The sequence below is a fragment of the Corythoichthys intestinalis genome, chromosome 19, assembly GCF_030265065.1.
Source record: "Corythoichthys intestinalis isolate RoL2023-P3 chromosome 19, ASM3026506v1, whole genome shotgun sequence".
Classification (NCBI taxonomy): Eukaryota; Metazoa; Chordata; class Actinopteri; order Syngnathiformes; family Syngnathidae; genus Corythoichthys; species Corythoichthys intestinalis.
Window position 1 is genome coordinate 26,007,735 of NC_080413.1, and position 22,014 is coordinate 26,029,748.

The window sequence follows — 22,014 nt, forward strand, 5'->3', positions numbered from 1 at the left end:
CCAAAATTACCGCAACGGCTGCCACTGACGGCCATAGACGTCCAATCCATTTGAACTGGGAGGGTGGCAGCGAATGAACATTAATTCGCTGCCTCCCAGTTCAATCAGATTGGACGTCTACTAGTGATAAACAGATTCCAATTCACAGCAGAAGCTTATTTTTCTGTTTATTAGTTTCTTGTAGAATATCCTACAATGATTTCCTGACCAATGTATCGAAAATCATTGTATCACTATATCGTCAGATCATCGTTATCGTGAGCTTTGTATCGTATCGTGAGGTACCAAGAGGTTCCCACTCCTAATATAAATGTCTTGATATTTTTTTTTTTCACCTCTGATCTGATTTATTCTGTTATGTTACTGTGATGCGGATACGATCAGAAACCTATTTTCTTCGACAATTAATAATGACACAAAAAATACTGCGATCCAAAAATAGTCGTATTGGTCACAGATTCCTATACTGGTTATTAGATCGGGACAACACTAGAAGTCAATCGGCATATTCCTGTCTAAAGTGCGATGCACGCCAATGTAGTTACACACACAGAAAGACATGATGCGAATTGCATCATTTCCACGTCCTGCTGAACCTGGTAACTTTTCGCTTGAGTACTAGTAAAACTCTCGGTACATTCCTCCACCCATGAGAAACGATGGTCAAGTCTCTCATTACACTAATAAAATCATGAGTTTCTTTCTCACTCCAAAAACATTTCGCTTCAATTTTTACCAGCAATAACTAATGTACTTTGAGTGCTCAGACGACCAAGATAAGCCAAGGACAACACTGATTGATGTAAAGCTTTCTCGATACAAGTGGATGTTTATTACAAGAACAAGTTTGTTAGCTTTCCAAATCAATTTGTCACTGGAAAGGGATCACAATTCTCGATTGTATTGTTACAGTATGTAAACAATTAGAAGATGCATAGTGCGATCCATCGCAACTATCACACATTCTTGTTACAGTAGAACAAGAAGCAACAACTATTGGATTCAGAATAGAGTAGTAGTGATTTGGTCATTATCAGAGGTTGGTTGAGTAGCCAAAAATTTTACTCAAGTACAGGCAGCGTTACTTCAAAATAATATTACTTAAGTGAAAGTAGTCATCCAAAAAATGTTCCTAAGTACAAGTAAAAAAGCATTTGGTGAAAAGGATACTCAAGTAGTAAATAACATTGTGAGTAACTGCTTACAATGTTTATTTTTTCAAACAATGGTATTTTTTGTTTGTCTTAGTACAAAATTATCTATATGAACTGTTATTATTATACTGTACTATTACCTACTACATAAACACATTAAGACAAAGAAATACAAAAAAAAAAAAAAAAAAATTCTCATTATGAAACTGAAAGGATCATATTCCTTGTTTTCCGTGGTCAATCTGTACCAAATAAAAACTGAGCGTGATGTTAAAATCCACACTTTCGCGTCATGTTGACTGCAGCACTCTGTCAAATACATCGTATGTAAATAATATTGGAATACTTTATGGCGTGCTTGAAAGACGCCATGAGATTGAGCAGGCTGGAGTGATCATTGACTAGCAAGCTTGAGTCTGATTAGTATAATGGAGTCATGTGATTTATCGTTGCGACGTCTCATTGGTGAAACTGGTAGAGCTTCTCTGGCAAAAAAAAGTAAAACCTAATATGTATAATAAAGAGGAAAAAGGTAACGACTAGCGTAGCCCAAAGTAACGGAGTAAGATTAGCATTTCTTTTTCACAAATTTACTCAAGTAAAAGTAAAACGTATAGTGTGGTAAAACTACTTTTCAAAGTAAAGTTTTCTCAAAATGTTACTCAAGTACAGTGTGGAAAATAAGTATTTGGTCAATACCAAAAGATCATCTGAATACTTTGTTATGTACCCTTTGTTAGCAATAACGGAGGCCAAACGTTTTCTGTAACTCTTCACAAGCTTTTCACACACTGTTGCTGGTATTTTGACCCCTTTCTCCATGCAGATCTCCTCTAGAGCAGTGATGTTTTGGGGCTTTCGTTGGGCAACACGGACTTTCAACTCCCTCCACAGATTTTCTATGTGGTTGAGATCTGGAGACTGGCTAGGCCACTCCAGGACCTTGAAATGCTTCTTACGAAGCCACTCCTTTGTTCCCCTGGCTGTGTGTTTGGGATCATTGTCATGCTGAAAGACCCAGCCACGTCTCATCTTCAATGCCCTTGCTGAAGGAAGGAGATTTTCACTCAAAATCTCTCGATACAGGGCACCATTCATTCTTTCCTTTACACAGATCAGTCGACCTGGTCCCTTTGCAGAAAAACAGCCCCAGAGCATGATGTTTCAACCCCCATGCTTCACAGTGGGTACGGTGCAATTCAGTATTCTTTTTCCTCCAAACACGAGAACCTGGGTTTCTACCAAAAAGTTCTATTTTGGTTTCGTCTGACCATAACACATTCTGCCAGTCCTCTTCTGGATCATCCAAATGCTCTTTAGCGAACCGCAAATGGGCCTGGACGTGTGCTTTCTTCAGCAGGGGGATACGTCTGGCAGTGCAGGATTTGAGTCCCTGGCGGCGCATTGTGTTACTGATAGTAGCTTTTGTGACTGTGGTCCCAGCTCTCTGTTGGTCATTCACTAGGTCCCCCCCGTGTGGTTCTGGGATTTTTGCTCACTGTTCTTGTTATCCTTTTGATGCCACGGGGTGTGGAGGGAGTTGAAAGTCCGTGTTGCCCAACGATAGCCCCAAACCATCACTGCTCTAGAGGAGATCTGCATGAAGGAATGGGCCAAAATACCAGCAACAGTATGTGAAGAGTTACAGAAAACATTTTGCCTCTGTTATTGCCAACAAAGGGTACATAACAAATTATTGAGATGAACTTTTGGTATTGACCAAATACTTATTTTCCACCATGATTTGCAAATCAATTCTTTAAAAATCAAACAATGTGATTTTCTGTTTTCTTTTCCACATTCTGTCTCTCATGGTTGATGTTTACCAATGTTGACAATTACAGTTATTATTACAATATTTTCAAGTGGGAGAACTTGCACAATTAGTGGTTGACTAAATACTTATTTGCCCCACTGTAAATGTAACGTGTTACTACGCACCTCTGGTCATCATCTCCATAGGAATTGCTATTCTCACTAATGCTTGCCAAAAAAACAAACAAAAGAAAACATTCAGTGTGTTTATAGCCCAAGTCCTGAACAGAATTTCGGATTTGAAGGCAAGAAAAACTCCCAGTGCACCTTCAGTGTTTTAGGATATCACTTAAAAAGTATTAATTATTTAGGTAATAGTTTTCGCAGCAGTATTTTAAGATTTTATTTCTAAATGGCAAGCCAATTATTTCAGATCAGTACATTTTAGATAGGGAAAAAACAGGATTCCTTTATCTCAATTAAAGATAATTGCTATATGCTATTCACATCTCACACAATGATGCTACCTATTATGTGATAAATAACAGCCATGCCAATTACAGCCTTGTTTTTTCACATTAATTTCCCCTGATGTATAGTTTGCTTTTATTATTGAATTCTTTTTGCACCTTTGCTGCTACTTTTGATACCAAAATATGGACCAATATTCCTAGTTTGACAGAGATCCTCATGTGTACAGTGGGGCAAATAAGTATTTAGTCAACCACCTAATTTGCAAGTTCTCCTACTTGAAAAGATTAAAGAGGCCTGTAAATGTCAACATGGGTAAACCTCAACCGTGAGAGACGGATTGTGGAAAAAAAAACAGAAAATCACATTTTTAAAAAATTTATTTCCAAATTAGAGTGGAAAATAAGTATTTGGTCACCTACAAACAAGCAAGATTTCTGGCTGTCAAAGAGGTCTAACTTCTTCTAACGAGGCTCCACTAATTACCTGTATTGATGGCACCTGTTTTAACTCATTATCGGTATAAAAGACACCTGTCCACAACCTAAGTCGGTCACACTCCAAACTCCTCTATGGCCAAGACCAAAGAGCTGTCGAAGGACACCAGAGACAAAATTGTAGACCTGCAACAGGCTGGGAAGACTGAATCAGCGATAGGTCAAACGCTTGGTGTAAAGAAATAAACTGTGGGAGCAATTATTAAAAAATGGAAGACATACAAGGCCACTGATAATCTCCCTCGATCTAGGGCTCCATGCAAGCTCTCACCCCGTGGCGTCAAAATGATAACAAGAACGGTGAGCAAAAATCCCAGAACCACACGGGGGGACCTATTGAATGACCTACAGAGAGCTGGGACCACAGTAACAAAGACTACGATCAGTAACACAATGCGCCGCCAGGGACTCAAATCCTGCACTGCTAGACGTGTACCCCTGCTAAAGAAAGTACACGTCCAGGCCTGTTTGCGGTTCGATAGAGAGCATTTGGATGATCCACAAGAGGACTGGGAGAATGAGTTATGGTGAGATAACACCCAAAATAACTTTTTGGTAGAAACACAGGTTCTCGTGTTTGGAGGAGAAAGAATACTGAATTGCATCCGAAGAGCACCATACCCACTGTGAAGCATGGGGGTGGAAACATCATGCTTTGGGGCTGTTTTTCTGCAAAGGGACCAGGACAACTGATCTGTGTAAAGGAAAGAATGAATGGGGCCATGTATCGAGAGGTTTTGAGTGAAAATCTCCTTCCATCAGCAAGGGCATTGAAGATGAGACGTGGCTGAGTCTTTTAGCATGACAATGATCCCAAACACACAGCCAGGGCAACAAAGGAGTGGCTTCGTAAGAAGCATTTCAAAGTCCTGGAGTGGCCTAGCCAGTCTCCAGATCCCAACCCCATAGAAAATCTGTGGAAGGAGTTGAAAGTCCGAGTTGCCCAACGACAGCTCCAAAACATCACTGCTCTAGAGGAGATCTGCAAGGAGGAATGGGCCAAAATACCAGCAACAGTGTGTGAAAAGCTTGTGAAGAGTTGCAGAAAACGTTTGGCCTTCGTTATTGCCAACAAAGGGTACATAACAAAGTATTGAGATGAACTTTTGGTATTGACCAAATACTTATTTTCCACCATGATTTGCAAATTAATTCTATAAAAATCAAAAAATGTGATTTTCTGTTTTTTTTTTCTTCCCCACATTCTGTCTCTCATGGTTGCAGGTTTACTCTTGTTGACGATTACAGGCCTCTCTAATATTTTCATGTGGGAGAACTTGCACAATTAGTGGTTGACTAAATACTTATTTGCCCCACTGTACATAGAAGCAGTGTCAATCTCTCGGTCCATGATAAATGATGGCCATCTCAGTTACTTACAGCTAATCTAAAAAAGAAAGAATAAAGTAATTATTGTAAGTACAGTGTATAACCTCTTCCACATCACTACAAAGCATCTTATGGTTCCCTCACTTATTTTTTTTTTTCAAGCAGGATTGGAGTTTTTAGATAAGGCAGGAACTCTACAAGGAGAAAATTGGTCTTTTGGTGTTAAATTGTTCGAGTTGGATTGTTTGACCTAGACTCAGATTTTTCATTCTTGTTTGATATTGTTATCATCACTAAAATACTTTGATGATATTATATTACACTATAATACAGTTGAAGTGTTTGTTTAGCTCTCAAAATAGCATGGATTGATGAACAGGCTAAATTCCATTCCAAAAACATGCTATGCTCATAGGTAACTCTGGTTTCGTGTGAAATGAGCTTTTTTCCACGTACCGGTACTAAAAATCAATATGTGGCCATCAAAAATGATATTGTGGTTGGCCATCACAAACGAATGCTTTGGAAGCAGTGGAGATGCAAGTATAATGTGGCCTCCCAATGGGTTTATTGACTGTAGTTAGAGGCAACATCTCTGCTAATTTGACAGCTTCTACAATACATCTTGTTCAGTTTGTATTGGGATCACACACTTGGGGCATTTGTTTTCTATACAGCATGTTTTCAGCCACTGAAATTATGTAAAGCCAGATAAATATTCATATACGTCAATTGAATTTTCATGCCATCGTTGGGATAATTTTTTTATCATTTAAATGATTACGTAGTTTAGTATTCGTTTTATATTTTTTTCATTTTTGTCTTTTAATTAAAGGCACTAGTTATTAGAAATGTTGATATTTCTAATGGTATAGTATGGTAAAAGTATGGATAACTTGTATGGTAAATTACTAATAGGGATGTCCTGATCACATACAGTGCTGCTCAAAAGTTTGTGAACCCCACAGCGATGGTCAGATTTTTTGTAAAAAAAACTAAAATAACCTTATTAAATGTTAAGTTATACCCAAATCCACAATACTGACATTCCAAATAATGGACTGAAACAAAAGAAATAGTTATATTGTCATTCTTTATTTAACAAAAGTGGTTGATTTAAGAAAAACTCAGATATCATGTGTGCAAAAGTATGTGAACCCCTTCAGTTAATAGGATATTGCGCCTCCTTTTGCAGAGATTACCTCAACCAAACGGTTTCTGTAGTGACTAATCAGCCTCTCACATCTACTTTGAGGGATTTTTGCCCATTCTTCCTTGCAGAACGCAGTCAGTTGAGAGAGGTTTGATGGGCGTCTGGCATGAACTGCTCGCTTCAGGTCCCGCCACAGCATTTCAATGGGATTTAGGTCAGGACTTTGACTGGGCCAGTCCAGAACACGAATCTTCTTCTTTTTCAGCCATTCCTTGGTTGTATTGCTGGAATGCTTTGGATCATTATCATGTTGCATGATCCACCTTCTGCCAAGCTTTAACTTCAAAACAGATGGCGTCAGGTTATGTTCTAGGATTTTACAATATTCCTCAGAATTCATGATTCCCTGGACTATGTGGAGTTGTCCAGGTCCTGAGGATGAAAAGCAAGCCCAGATCTTGACATTCCCACCTCCATGCTTCACTGTTGGGAGAAGGTTCTTTTGGTGGTATGCAGTGTTGACTTTTCGCCAGACATGGCGGTTTTGGTTGTGACCAAACAGTTCAATTTTGCACCTAATCAGTTGATGAAAACTCTTTTTAATTTAGTCTCGACAACACAACTGTTAAAAAAACAAAAAAAAACTACTGAATTTATTGATTAGGAAATCAGGTTGAAATAATAGAAAATTCCAAAATGTTGAGGGGGTTCACAAACTTTTGAGCAGCACTGTATTTTTGCGTCCGAGCCACCTGATTTTGAGAATCTGCCGATCCAGAGGCCCGATCCGATACATGGGGGGGAAAAATAAATAAATAAAATAAATATATGTATATATATATATATGGTACACATACTGTATTTTCTTATTTGAAAAGATACATGAAAAAAAAAAAATTGCGATATATATATATATATATATATTGTCAAGGCTCCACACTTAAATTTTGGCATTGGTTGCACCTAACGTTTTTCTTCAGGTACACCAACACAATGTAGGCCTTCATAATGTGAATTATTTTGAAACAACAATAACGTAGAAAAATGTTTGTCTTTATTAAATGCTTCATTGAGTGAGTCCACTGAAATTCACCCACGCTTTGACGCTGCCGAAAACAGCCTCTCACTTGAATGAGTTGCCACAGACTGGTGTGTATTAAACTAAACGATGATTGCGCCTTTGATCATAGCGCTACCGAGCCTTCTCTCGCTACATCAAAGTTGACCAACAAAATTAACAAGTTTAGTGGCACTGCTCGGCTAGCAGGAAAGAGGTGAGAGGCTGTAGGAGAATGAAGCAGAAAAACAAATACATTTTTAAAATTAAAAACCTGATCCTTTCTCACCCGATTCCGATCCTCTGAAAAATGGCGCGATTGGCACGTGATTGGATTGGGGCATCCCTACTAATTAGGCTCGAGCGTTTACGTCACAGCAGCACGGGATCGTGCGAGATTTGCGACAACACAGCCATTGCGGAAGCACGTCTGCATCACGGGACATTTAAACTTAACGGCAAATACAATTCAACTACGAGTGCCAAAGATGGAAAAATGTAGGGAAAACTTGCCAGTTCGAAACAGAGACAAACTTGTTACCACGGCGAAGGACAGATATGCGAGCAATTTTAAGGATATGAACAATGTTGACCCTCACGAGCAAGCCGAACACAAATGGAATAAAGATGTCGACAAGCTTCCACCACTACGCGAAATGGACATCATGCAGTATTTAGTGTTTGGTATATGTTACAACACTCATCAGCAATTCCGAAACTACAAATCGCTACAAAGCTACGAACAGTTTTGCTGCGGATGGGTGCAGGATCTTCACTTTATGACCATAGCAAACGGCAACACCATCTTTCTAGCAAAGGTAGGCAATGTGTGTTTACATTAGTCTGTGACCACGAATGTACAAATCTTTTGATGCATAAAATGTAGCCTGTGTACAAATTCTTTGCCACTCTCTCACGTCAAAATATTACAGCTTTTTCATTTAGCAACGACAGGAATTATGTCTTATGAAGACAATGCACACGTATGCATGCTAGTTGTTTAGCTGTAGCAATAGCTAACAACAGCCCGAATTAGGCCGTAAAGTTACTGAAATTTGCGTAAACAAACGAAATTAACTTACCGGAGTGGAAGTGCATAGAGCAAACTCAGTGTGTAACTGGAGAATCAAACGTTATGCCCTTCCTTCTGATCGAGGCCACCCATGCCATTCTTCGACGTTTGGTAAGTTCAGATACGAGCTTTCCCTCGCCTTTTCTCCATGTAGGGATCCGGAAGAAACTCAATGGTGTTCCGTCGAGCTGTACATTCTCCTTTTTATTCGATCGGTTGTTGCAATTCTTTACCGCACAATAATTTCCAACCATTTTTAAAGAGCGACCTGTGTTGAAATGCCTCAGTTTATGTTTCTCGCTTCCACAATGGCGAGAGCGGCGGAAACCTCGCGAGTGCCACGTCATACGCTCGAGCCTAATTAAGTTAAATATTTTAATGTGTCTTCTATCCATAAACATTATTATTGCTATTCATATGAATCAGCACAAGGAATTCTTTTTTACTGACGTAGTTTTAGATCTATGTTTCTTTTTGTTGCAAAATAATCTTAAGAGCAAATTGGCATTCTCATGTAAAGTGAAAAAAGTAAAAAAAAAAGTGTCTAGTCCTTCTGGTACTTTGTTGCATGTTCAAGGCAAAGTACCAAGTCTTTATTTAGCTGCCAGTGGGTGCATTGTTCTTATCTTTTGTGTGTGAGAAGAAACACTGATAATCTGTTGTCCCTTTCCTTTTACAAGTGTGGTGTTTCCAAGTTCAAAAATATAATGTTGTGGTTCACAACTTCCCTTTTCTGTGTGTTGTTTTAAATCTGCGTCTTGATTCTGGTTTTATTTTGCATCCACTATTTTCTATACTTCCTGTCCTGATTAGTGTCATGGATAATTAGGAGCCAAGCCTTCCTGACATTGGGGGAGAGGCAGGGTACACACTGGAATCATCACCAACCACCCATTCGTCAGGCTCATGTATGCCAGATATACTGTATAATGCCTGCACATTTGCACCCAAATTTTTTGATGATATCAGTGTACATGTTTTTTAAGTTAGCAATGAAACTGGAGAACCTGGTGAAAAACATTATTTCGAGGCACCCCTGGAATTTTTCTAGAAAATACACAATTACTCCCAGACATTAACACATTTTTTTTTCAGTATGAATGTGTTTATTTTTGGGATTTGCATTGGAAAAACACAAAACGACTGAAAAGAAAAGCCAAAATGTACACAATTTTACACTAAATGCAAAAAAATGGGCTGGACAAAATTGTTGGCACCTTCAGCTCAATATTTGGGTGCGCATCCTTTAGAAGAAACAACAGAAAGCAATCGCTTCCTATAACCATCACCAAGTTTCGTGCACCTCCCAGATGGAATTTTGGACCACCCTTCTTTTGCAACTGTTCCAGGTCTCTCAGATTTGAAGGGTGCGTTCTTGCAACAGGAATTTTGATATCTCTACATAGGTGTTCAATGGGACTTTGATCCAGACTCATCAATGGCCCCCTCAGAATTGTCCAGCGTTTTGTCTCCAACCATTTCTTGGTGCTATTTGAGGTATGTTTAGGGTCATTGTGCTGTTGGAACACCCACAACCTCTGACAAGGACCCATTTTTTTGACACTACATCCTACATTGCGGCCCAAAACATTTTTATAGTCTCGATATTTCATGACTCCTCGCACACTGTTAAGGCACCCAGTACCAGAATAAGCAAAACAACCCCAAAACATCTTTGAACCTCCATCATGTTTGACTTATAGGCACTGTGTTCTTTTCTTTGGAGGCCTCTTTTTTTTTTTTTCAAATATGTTCTGAAAAATAAAAATAAAAAATCCCGGAAAAAAAGTTTTTTGTTCGTTTATCAGCCCATACATCTCAAAATAACACATTTTGGAGCTATAATTGCAATACCGTGAAACCGCGCGATTTTTTTTTCTCAAGGTTATCGTACCGTCAAAATATCATACCGGCACATGCCTACTCAGAAGTTCACGAAACTTGTTGATGGTTATAGGAAGCAATTGCTTTATTTCTTCCAAAGGATGTGCAACGAAATATTGAGGTGAGGGTGCCAACAATTTTGTCCAGCCTATTTTTTGCTTTCTGTGTGAAAGTGTACATTTTGGCTTTTTTTTTCTTTTCAGCTGTTTTGATGTTTTTCCAATGCACATCCAAGAAATAAAAACATTCATACTAAAAACATTTGTAATTGCATTAATTTCTGTGAGAAATGCTATATTTTCTTGAAAAATTCCAGGGGTGCCAATAATTGAAAGTCTTCCATGACTGTGTATAGTATAGTATAGTATAGTATAGTATAGTATAGTATAGTATAGTATAGTGTATAGTATAGTATTATGTTGTATAATGCTTATTGTATAAATAAAATAACATTCTAAAGAAACACATTTTTTGGGGACCTGAAATTATCCCACCATTCAATCAGACTTGCAAGAATCATCTGAGGTCTTTCACCTTACCTCTAAAAGTCTGCGCACTAATAAAACACATGCCTAATGAGAATGAAGCCTCAAGTGAATTGAGGTTCTTCTGATATGACTGACATAAACACAATCACCATTAAAAATGAAAAGTAAATAGCTTCAGCTCTCTTTATTTCCCCGCCTGGTTTACTCAAGACTTTAATTGCAATTAGCGCAAGCAGTGATTTATCGATGTGTACAGGGTTTTCTGCTCCATGTCTTGTTGGTCTAATTGGTTTAGTTAAAAAGGCGTGACAGGGAGACTGCTGGAAGCAGTATGGCAGCAAGTTTTTCTGCAGTTTTTCATTTCGAAGAATTCCATCAGTTGGCGGTTTGATGGTCATAACTCGTTTGGTCCTGTATACCTGTGAAATTAAAGTAAAGCTTTCAAAACAGTAGTAACAATGGGTGTTAATCTGCAGGCGGCTAATGCTTTTATGGGTGGAAAGTGCTAGATTTAATGGTAATTAGGTATAGAAGACTACCGCCATGTAGGATTTGATGATTCGATAATATACTGTAAATCAATTAGGAAATAATTGTGAAATAATTAGGATCAAACTTGATTTAAAATCTGTTATTATCAGAAAAATATATTTTCATTTTTCATCAAGATTGCATCTGTCAAATAAGCAAAAGTGGAGTGCAAACTATTTTTTTGTTTTTTAGAACTTATTAATTTTGAACCTGGTTTGTTTTCCTTGGCTTGCTTTGCTTTATTCTTTACACACCTCCCTGACCCATTGTCTTTTTGGAAGTTTAACAGAAGATTCTTGTTGCCATGGCTATGTCGATGCCTACCTGAGTTGATATTTCCATGGAAAGAGGTTCGGGGTGTCATAGGTCTTGGATAACGTAGGAGGGAGGTTGTTCTGAAGCCACCGTCCAAAGGAGACGGAAGAGGATGAAAATTAGGGGGCTGAAGAGATATTAAAGCAGAGGAGTAGAAGAGTAAACATGAGCGTGCGGTGCTGCCGAGTTTTTTGTTTTTAATTTTCATCCTGCCACAGATTTCCCATTTGCCCTGTTACTCAAACCAGTTAATGTTTGTTTCATAAGTTTAAAAAAATAAAATAAAAAAGAAATGAGTCTCTGTACCCTTGAGACGTTGCATACTGGTAGCTGGAGTGTCTCTTTGAACAGAGAAGTGGCGTAAATGGGATTTCAGTGACACAATTTTTATGTTTCAGTCACTTTATCGATTGTCTGAGAAATGAGAGGATGAGTTTTGATACACACCTTTGTGCTTTCAACAATAGGAACATTAGACTATACAAAGCTAGAATTCTGCTCAAAAAGTAGCGGGTATTTTAAGATAATCCAACAACAATTTGCCTTTCAGACCCCGCGTATTGGTCAGCTTTCTTCTTCTTCCTTTCTTTCTTTCTTTAACATGTATTTTACTAGTGAAATGCCTCAATGAATCATTTTTTTTTCTTATGAACTGTTTTCAAAAGCTTTATTGGTGGATTTTCTCAAATTAAAGCACCACACAGAAATTAGTAAATGTAATTGTGTAAGCAGGATGTGTGTATTACTCTATTTATTTAATTACAGTTGTTTTAGCTCATTTAAATTTTTTTATTTAAATGGGCTATTATTTATTTTATTATGTGTTTATATTTTACAAATGTGATGTAGTATTCATTTATATTGTATAATTTATGTTGTATAACTTTAGTTCCTATGTGAATATTAGTTCCTACTTGTTTTGTTGTGGTAGGAGGGTTTTGTATTGAACACGGGGCCGTGTTGGTTATTATTATAGCAGAGAAGACAGCAGTAAATCAACAAAGACAAGTCAACTGTGCCTCCATCTACCACGCAAGAGATCTGATTGACTCAAAAAGTGGGTTACGATTGCATATTAGTTTGAAAATCAACCGGATCCACCGGATTTTTACACGAGTGACTTCCAGTCTGCCCGATCAAGTATTGACGCAGGAGAGTCGCGTCTCGCGTCAAATAATAAACTCTGCTGTACTTTTTGTGTGCGTCGTGTTGAGCCGCTTCTGGGACGCGTCTAACACACGGCCGCACTGCGGCAGGTGTGCATTGGCTGATTGACTTTAACGCCCGAGTTTCACTGCGTTGTCGCGGCGGCCACGTTGTCGCACCGTTGATATTTCTGGGTTATACTGTCGTACCGTGTTGGTCCTCATTATTGTAGAGAAGACGGAGTAAATATAATCTACACAAAGAAACTGTAACCCGATCGACTCACAGCCTCGAAAAGTAAGCGTTACATTACGTCAGAAACTTGTTCGGAACGCCTCCGTTCCGAACCGAGCACCTCGTACCGAAACTGTTCAATACAAATACATGTACCGTTACACCCTTAATATATATCTTTTTTTCTCCCACAAGTGGGAGCTTTCATGATCCTAATAAGTACAATTTGCATGCCATGCACAGAGATGTTGAGATCTACAGCTTTCGGGAGCAGCAGCAGAGTAGATTAAAAACGTGAAGTACGTGGAGGAAAAAAATGATGCATGTTAATACGACACACATAAAGGCAACTTCAATTTTAAAAAAATCGCTAGAAAGTTGTATGGACTTACGATCCGCTAGCTTGTTGTTTCTTGTCGTCTTCCAAAATTACACCTGCGTGACGACGCTTCAAGTGCTCGTTTATAGCCGACGTGCTACCGTGGTATGCCAGCTCAGCTTGGCAAAGAGACACACTGGCTCTGACCATTCTGGTCCGCTTTTTTGGCTTTATGCCGCTTTTACTACTTGCCAGCGTCCGCCATTCTAAACTTGATCCGCATGTAATTTTTCTTTTTAACCCAACATTACCTATCGACGGTATGTTGTGCCCGTCGACGCATTTGTGTCATCGATGACGTCGACTAGTCGGGACAGCTCTAATGCTAACACTATCTATGAGTTACATTTAGTGTCTGATGATCATTCAACACAGACCATTACAGGCTAAAGCAACATTGAATATACTCTGGCCAAGAAAACAAATCTTACCCTGTGTGCAAGCCTGCATGGTGCCTGGAGACGACAAACTAGTGAGTTGGGAAGGCAGGTGGTGCAGCACATCACGAGTGACACAACCAGACACTGCTAAGATTCAGGCTAACTACACATAAAATGTCATACATTGTGAACATGTGACGGAAACGATGGAGCATTTTTGTCTCATTCTCGTCTCGTCGGACGAAAACTGGCATTCGTCTGACTGTTTTAGTCTCCTAAAACACGTTTTTAGCTCGTTCTTGTCTAATTTTCATGAAAGAAGTGTTTGTTGACGAAATATTTCCGTTGTCGTCAATGTTGACAAAAACGACACTGCTTCTTTGTAATGGGGGTAAATGTCAATAAATGCCAATATTTCCAAGAAGTAGGCAAAATTGCTCTGAGTTATGGAATACTTGATATAGTAATCTCATTTAAGGTCATTTAATCTGATTTTTAAAATTGTCAATGTTTAGTATGGTTCTTTTATCTTATGCAGTATTTTTTGTATCGTCTTGCTCTTATCTAGAGCATTGAGCCTGTAAAAATGTATTTCTGTAAAAGTAGAGTTGTACAAATTATGTACGCAAGAGCTTATTGTTACTGTAGCTATTCAGTTTTTAATTTTCAGTCTTGCTGTACACCAGTGGCTGTTAAATGATTTCATCCCGCTGTCATGCAAAGCTGACATTCTTCAGCCTTTGTAACCTTGAAAATGGTTCTTTTCACACACGATTTTTCTCTCTGTTAGAGCCCAAAAGCTCTCCCGCAGCCTCTCCTTTTTGACCTCGTCACTCCCTTTTCAGAAAAGCAGTCGAGGACAACTGCAGATGGTCCCGAGTGCCGCACATGAAAGCAGCACGTATGCAATATTCTGAACACCGGGAAGGCTGTGACCAACTATTGCTTTCTTGTCAGGTCTCCAGCTGAGCCTCCATCTGTGTTTGTCAGACTGACTCGTGTCCACTAGTTGGCTTTCCATCCACCTTTTTTTATTTTTATTTTTTAAATTCTAATTTTTAAAAAATTTAAAAAATGAAACGTTAATAACAATGTGGAAAAAATGCAGAAAAAGGTATTTTATCGATTATTTTAGCATATTGATAAATGTACACTGCAAAAACACTACTCCTTAAAACTACGTACGTAGTTAAATTCCCTTGTTTTCAGTGTAAATCTACTAAAAAATAAGTGAAACGATCTGCCAGTGCTTCAAGTAAATTTTAGTCAGATTTCTTGAAATAGAAAAACATTACTGGCTGAAAATAAGATTAAGACTTATTTTTAGGGTTGTTCCGATCATGTTTTTTTGCTCCCGATCCGATCCCGATCGTTTTAGTTTAAGTATCTGCCGATCCCGATATTTCCCGATCCGATTGCTTTTTTTTTTGCTGCCGATTCAATTCCAATCATTCCCAATAATTTTTTCCGATCATTTACATTTTGGCAATGCATTAAGAAAAAAATGAATAAAACTGTGACGAATATATACATTCAACATACAGTACATAAGTACTGTATTTGTTTATTATGACAATAAATCCTCAAGATGGCATTTACATTATTAACATTCTTTCTGTGAGAGGGATCCACGGATAGAAAGACGTGACTTTGTATATTGTGACTAAATATTGCCATCTAGTGTATTTCTTGAGCTTTCAGTAAATGATACTGTGGCCATCCCGAATGCATGATGGGAAGTGGAACCATGACTGTGCAACGTGCTACCAATTGCTATATCTTCTCTGCGTTGGGCAATAACATAAGGTGTTAAGATAATGATCAATTGCCACCTTGCTTCCCCGCATTGCTTCACATTATAATTCTAATCATAGGGAGAGGGATTGCAAGGCTTTAGCCAATAATAAAAGGCTCCAAAGGCTGCCAAAGTTCACTCTACTCATTTTGCGCTGCCTTTTTTCTCTATATATACAGTGGGGAGAACAAGTATTTGCTACACTGTTAATGGGTTTTCCCATTGAGTGTATCAAATACTTGTTCTCCCCACTGTAGGTAAAACTGTATCATTACAGATTGAGCGCGACAATGAGTGAGAGGGTCATGCAGCGCATGCCTTAATTGCGTTCAATATTTTAACATGACACATTTTTTAAAAAATTAATTGCCGCCGTTATCGGGATAAATTTGATAACCCTACCTTAAGCCTAAACTAAAGACTCTGAATGAGTGGAACATAATATGTCTGTGACGTTAAATACAATTAGAAAACGATTTAATTAAAATATATACTGTATATATATTAAAAAAGGCATGGCCGAAATTTTTTTGCCGATTCCGATACTTTTAAAATGACGATCGATCGGGACATCTGTACTTATTTTGATGATGAATTTGTGAATTAGTAAATCAGCAATAAATAGATACAAAGATGATGTATGGGCTTAATAGGAACAAATAGTTAGATTTACTTTAAGTGGAATAATCTGACACATTAATCTGTTAACTAGTCTTGGACAAGCCAAACAAGATTGGAGAAAATTATTCGACTAGATTTAAGAAAAATAATTAAGCTGCTATAAATATGCAGTTTAAAATGTGACTCATCTGTGGAAACTGGTTTTGCGGATAAGAAATAACTGTGTCTGATATCACGCTTCTAATTATGACCCAGATTGACAAACTTGAACTTTTTTTTGGTCCGATTGTGGCACACAAATCACAAAACCTGGCCCCAAACACCTCCTACTGTTAATTATACCTTGTTTTTTGTGTTTTGGAAATAAATCCAATTTTAGAACCGGTTGTTTTCATCATATGCAGTGTAGAGAGTCCAGATGTTTATTGGTCAATTTATCACTCGTCATTCCCTGCAGGCTGTTGACTTCATAGAACATGAGCTGTGTCTAGATATACTTAATAGTTTATGAGTCAGTTCATGTCTGAGGGGCAAAAAAAAACAATGGGATTCGATTTTTGTTGCGTTAAATCTGGGATGAGACCTTACACATTAATGTGCTTGTTTTTCAAGGAATGTTGTTTTAATTATTTCATTTGTTTTTATGGCACCAACATAGGAGTTGCTCTTGATGGGTTTTATTCCTTTTGTATGCCCTAGGTCGTCTTAATGCTAAAATACAGCAAAATCTTAAAAGTTGAACGTTATCCATTCCATTCTGGGCTACGACTCAGATGAGCCGTAGCCTTCATTGGTTTAGGTTTAAAACAATTATGATTTCACCATATTTCTTTCAATCCATTTGGCTCTGTATTGATATCTACAATATTCCCAGCCACCTGTTTATTGGACATTAAATTACATACTCCTGCTTGGATGTGGAGATCAGTGCAATTATAACAAGAGCTTTGAAGAGCCCTTCAGACCCGACGGCCAGCGTGTGTTCTTGTTTCACAGTCCTTATGGGTGATGCGTTCCAGCATGTCCATTTGCACACCATTCGCCATTAGTGCTAAAGAAGATGTTAACAAGTTGGGTCTGCCGGATGAACGTGCTTCTGCAGCTTTTCAACTTGTTGACAACACAACCTCAGTGCTTATGTGCTTCCGAGAGCTCTCGGTGGGTTTGTTTTGGAAGCAAAATGGCATCACAGAATCTTGCATGTTTACACAATGCCATTGAATAGGTTGCATATTTCATACAGATCTTTACTTGTGTAAATGAATGGTGAAATCAAAGATGTATGACGATGCAGAGGTTGGGTAATTCATTTCAGCCTGTGTTTACTGTAGTGTGTAATCAAATGCTGTTCCTTATCATTATCAGGAGATTGCTTCACTCAATTCCGCTTTTCTGAAGAGAGAGACTGGGAGAAGGAAACCTTTTCATCTAGTCAGGTAAATCTATATCTTGCTTAACGCGCTTTGAGAGCCATTGATTTGTCCAGGTGTCCTAATACGGTATGTGCTGCACATTTTGGAACAGCGTGTGTAGAGTAGCCAAAGATTTTACTCAAGTAAGAGTAGCATTACTTCTAAATAACATCATTCACGTAAATGTAAGTCATCCAAAAATTTACTCAATACGGGTAAAAAAACTATTGGTTGAAAAGAATACTCAAGTAATGAGTAACATGACTAACTGCTTACAATGTCTTTTTCAGCACATCTTCATCTACGAGGGGCATTCAAAAAGTAATGCACTCAAGTGCATTGCTCGTACAGGATTTTACCAATCTTGTTTATATTTGGCACAAACATGATAGGACACACCTTTTTGCGATTGTTATATGTGTTTTTCTTAGTTTAAGCTTTAAAAATCTGAAAATAACTCATCAGCATAAGTTTTGTTGTCAGGATTGACAGAGGGGGATGGGCGACCACTACGGGGCTTATTGGCTATGCTGGCTTTACCCACCTCTTCATGGTCTTCAGTACTGTTTAAAATCGCTGTACCTATCTTTATACAGTACCATAGTCTATGGTATCATCCTTATAGACATTTTCCAGCCGGTTGTGAATCCTCAGAGGGATTTCTCCCTCTGCAACAAGGAATTCGATTACAGCTCTTTGTTTCTGACGAGCTTCAAGAGGGGCAGCCATTTTGGAAGCTAGTTTAAGCTTTAAAAATCTGAAAATAAGAAAACCACATATAACAATCGCAAAAAGGTGTGTCCTATCATGTTTGTGCCAAATATAAACAAGATTGGTAAAATCCTGTACGAGCAATGCGCTTGAGTGTAGTGCTGCAACGATTGATCGATTGACTCGAGTATTAGATTAGAAAAAAAGATTCGAATTACATTTTGCTGCTTCGAGTATTCGTTTAAAGTGGCGTTGTAATGGTTTATTTTGAAAGTGTTTTCATTGAGTTTTATTGATTTGTGTGGATACACTGCTCTGTAGTCTGCCTCATTTCACATGGCTGAATCCAGTTGCTCTATGTTAAGACCAACATAAGCTAAGTTTTAGTTTGAGCTAATGTTTTTTTTAATGCATCCGTAATTTAGTATGTAGGTATATCTAGCCATTTTCTGTGGGTATATGTGCCTAAACCATTTGATAAGAGTGTTGTAAAAAAAAAAAAAAAAGTGAGCGTTTTATAGCATTTAAGCTAGCGGACTGTTGCTATGTAAGTTAACCAATTGTTCTGTCATTGTGCATAGATCTTTATTTATTTTTATACAGTTTGAGGCTCAGCTCAGGTATTTTAATTGTTTATGTTCCTTATCCGATTAGGCGATTATTCGAACTAACTGGTTCATTGATTAATCGACTACTAAAATAATCGATAGCTGCAGCCCTACTTGAGTGCATTACTTTTTGAATGCCCCTCGTATATGATCCATTATTATTATACTGTACCATAATAGGCCAAAAAGATGACACAAAAGTAATTGAATTCAAACCCAACCAACACTTGAAACATCACCCGTCCAAAGAGCACAAGCACCCTCTAATGGAGAAAAAACATTCTTACCTCTGATTGGTATAATGGAGTTATTTTGTCATTGTTGCGACGTTTCATTGGTGAAACTGAGACGGCCACTGTTTGCATCTCTGGCAAAAATAAAGTCAATATGTAGAACTCAAGTAAAAGTAAAAAAGTATTGTGTGGTAAAACTACTCTGCAGCTTGAGTTATGCTTCTGCGTTGCGGTGACGGCATAGCGAGGATGTCGACCCGACGGCGTCAATGAGCATTCGATAGTTCTGCGGCAAGGGAGTGTGTTGCTCTGTAATTCACCGCCAAGCCACTAGAGGGGTGTTGTGTTGTGCGGTTTTGTGGGACTCTTGTCGAATTCCTTGAGTTTTCAGCTCATCAACATTGGACAGCAAATGTTGATCATACAAATGTTGAGGCGCAGGCGACGCGAAAGACTGTTGCGGAGGTGGTCTGTCCGACTGTTGATGCTGCACAGACTGGCAGTCACATTACAAATTCTAGCATCAGGTGGAAGCCAGCAAGCTGCGTTGTCCAGCGTTTTGTCCATTTTTTGCCTTGTCCTACAATCAGCCAGTGGGAAGCCATAGCAGATTTCTAGTGGCTATGGAACTTCCCAAACTGCGTTGGAAGCCTTGATAGTAAACACATGATCATAAAAGCACCATGGCACTCTCAATCAGTGATGATGTATCAAGTGGCCTGTATCAACTGTCTGTTGTTGAAAATTAAACATCAAAACAACTCTTTTGACACAAAACCTTTGCTTTCTTCTTTATATACCTGAAATGTAAAATGTAAATAAGTCACAGACTCAAAGCAACATATGTACAAAATAAATGCTAAAGTGCACCAACCAAAAATACGACATAAAGTGATCAAAAAAAGCTGGCAGTTTTTGGCCGGCTGGGTCACCGCTTCGTGTCACCATTCGGTTCTCAACACACACGTACAGTGGGGCAAATAAGTATTTAGTCAACGACTAATTGTGCAAGTTCTCCCACTTGAAAATATTAGAGGCCTGTAATTGTCAACGTGGGAAAACCTCAACCATGAGAGACAGAATGTGGATTAAAAAAAAAAACAACAGAAAATCACATTGTTTGATTTTTAAAGAATTTATTTGCAAATCATGGTGGAAAATAAGTGTTTGGTCAACACCAAAAGTTCATCTCAATACTTTGTTATGTACCCTTTGTTGGCAATAACGGAGACCAAACGTTTTCTGTAACTCTTCACAAGCTTTTCACACACAGCTGCTGGTATTTTGGCCCATTCCTCCATGCAGATCTCCTCTAGAGCAGTGATGATTTGGGACTGTCGTTGGGCCACACGGACTTTCAACTCCCTCCACAGATTTTCTATGGGGTTGAGATCTGGAGATTGGCTAGGCCACCCAAGGACCTTAAATGCTTCTTACGAAGCCACTCCTTTGTTGCCCTTGCTGTGTGTTTGGGACCATTGTCCTGCTGAAAGACCCAGCCACGTCTCATCTTCAATGGCCTTTCTGATGGAAGGAGATTTTCACTCAAAATCTCTCGATACATGGCCCCATACATTCTTTCCTTTACACAGATCAGTCGTCTTGGTCCCTTTGTAGAAAAACGGCCCCAAAGCATGATGTTTCCACCCCCATGCTTCACAGTGGGTATGGTGTTCTTCGGCTGCAATTCAGTATTCTTTCTCCTCCAAACACGAGAAAATGTGTTTCTACCAAAAAGTTCTATTTTGGTTTCATCTGACCGTAACACATTCTCCCAGTCCTTTTCTGGATCATCCAAATGCTCTCTAGCGAACCGCAGACGGGCCTGGACATCTACTTTCTTCAGCAGGGGGCAGTTAGACGCAGGGGGCTCTTCTGGCAGTGCAGGATTTGAGTCCCTGGCGGCACATTGTGTTACTGATAGTAGCCTTTGTTACTGTGGTCCCAGCTCTCTGTAGGTCATTCTCTAGGTCCCCCTGTGTGGTTCTGGGATTTTTGCTCACCATTTTTGTTATCATTTTGACGCCAAGGGGTGAGATCTTGCATGGAGCCCCAGATCGAGGGAGATTATCAGTGGTCTTGTATGTTTTCCATTTTCTAATAATTGCTCCCAGAGTTGATTTCTTTACACCAAGCATTTTACCTATTGCAGATTCAGTCTTCCCAGCCTGGTGCAGGTCTACAATTTTGTCTCTGGTGTCCTTCGACAGCTCTTTGGTCTTGCCCATAGTGGAGTTTTGAGTGTGACTGACTGAGGTTGTGGACAGGTGTCTTTTACACCGATAGTTAAAACGGGTGCCATTAATAGAGGTAACGAGTGGAGCCTCGTTAGACCTCGTTAGAAGACAGCCAGAAATCTTGCTTGTTTGTAGGGGACCAAATACTTATTTTCCACTCTAATTTTGAAATACATTCTTTAAAAATCAAACAATGTGATTTTCTTTTTTTTTTTTTTTTTTCTTTTCCGCATTCTGTCTCTCATGGTTGAGGTTTAACCATGTTGACAATTACAGGCCTCGCTAATCTTTTCAAGTAGGAGAACGTGCACAACTGGTGGTTGACTAAATACTTACTTGCCCCACTGTACTTGTCTTGGAGGTTCTTCAATTTTTTTTATGCATTCGCTGACCTCCAGCCCATCTTTATGATGCCTTGGCGAAACATTGTACTGGTGGTCGTACATGCGGACCTCTTCGATGATCCTCTTGTGAGCTTGGTCCATTTTTGAGTGCAGCGCAAAAATGTTTGTAAATGGCGCCGATTTCGTGCTGAACCGGAAACAACAGTCT

General features: G+C 38.8%; 1 protein-coding gene across 3 annotated transcripts in view; it reads left to right on the forward strand.

Moving 5' to 3' along the window:
• Positions 1-22,014, forward strand: part of aven (apoptosis, caspase activation inhibitor) — a 57,079-nt gene that overhangs the window by 19,626 nt on the left and 15,439 nt on the right. For all 3 annotated transcript variants that reach the window (XR_009061541.1, XM_057823395.1, XM_057823394.1), the window contains exon 3: positions 17,627-17,697. Coding sequence is in view for 2 of the 3 variants with exons in the window: in XM_057823395.1 (XP_057679378.1) it covers positions 17,627-17,697 (71 nt within the window). In the remaining variant the exon portion in view is untranslated. The remainder of the gene's footprint in view (positions 1-17,626; positions 17,698-22,014) is intronic.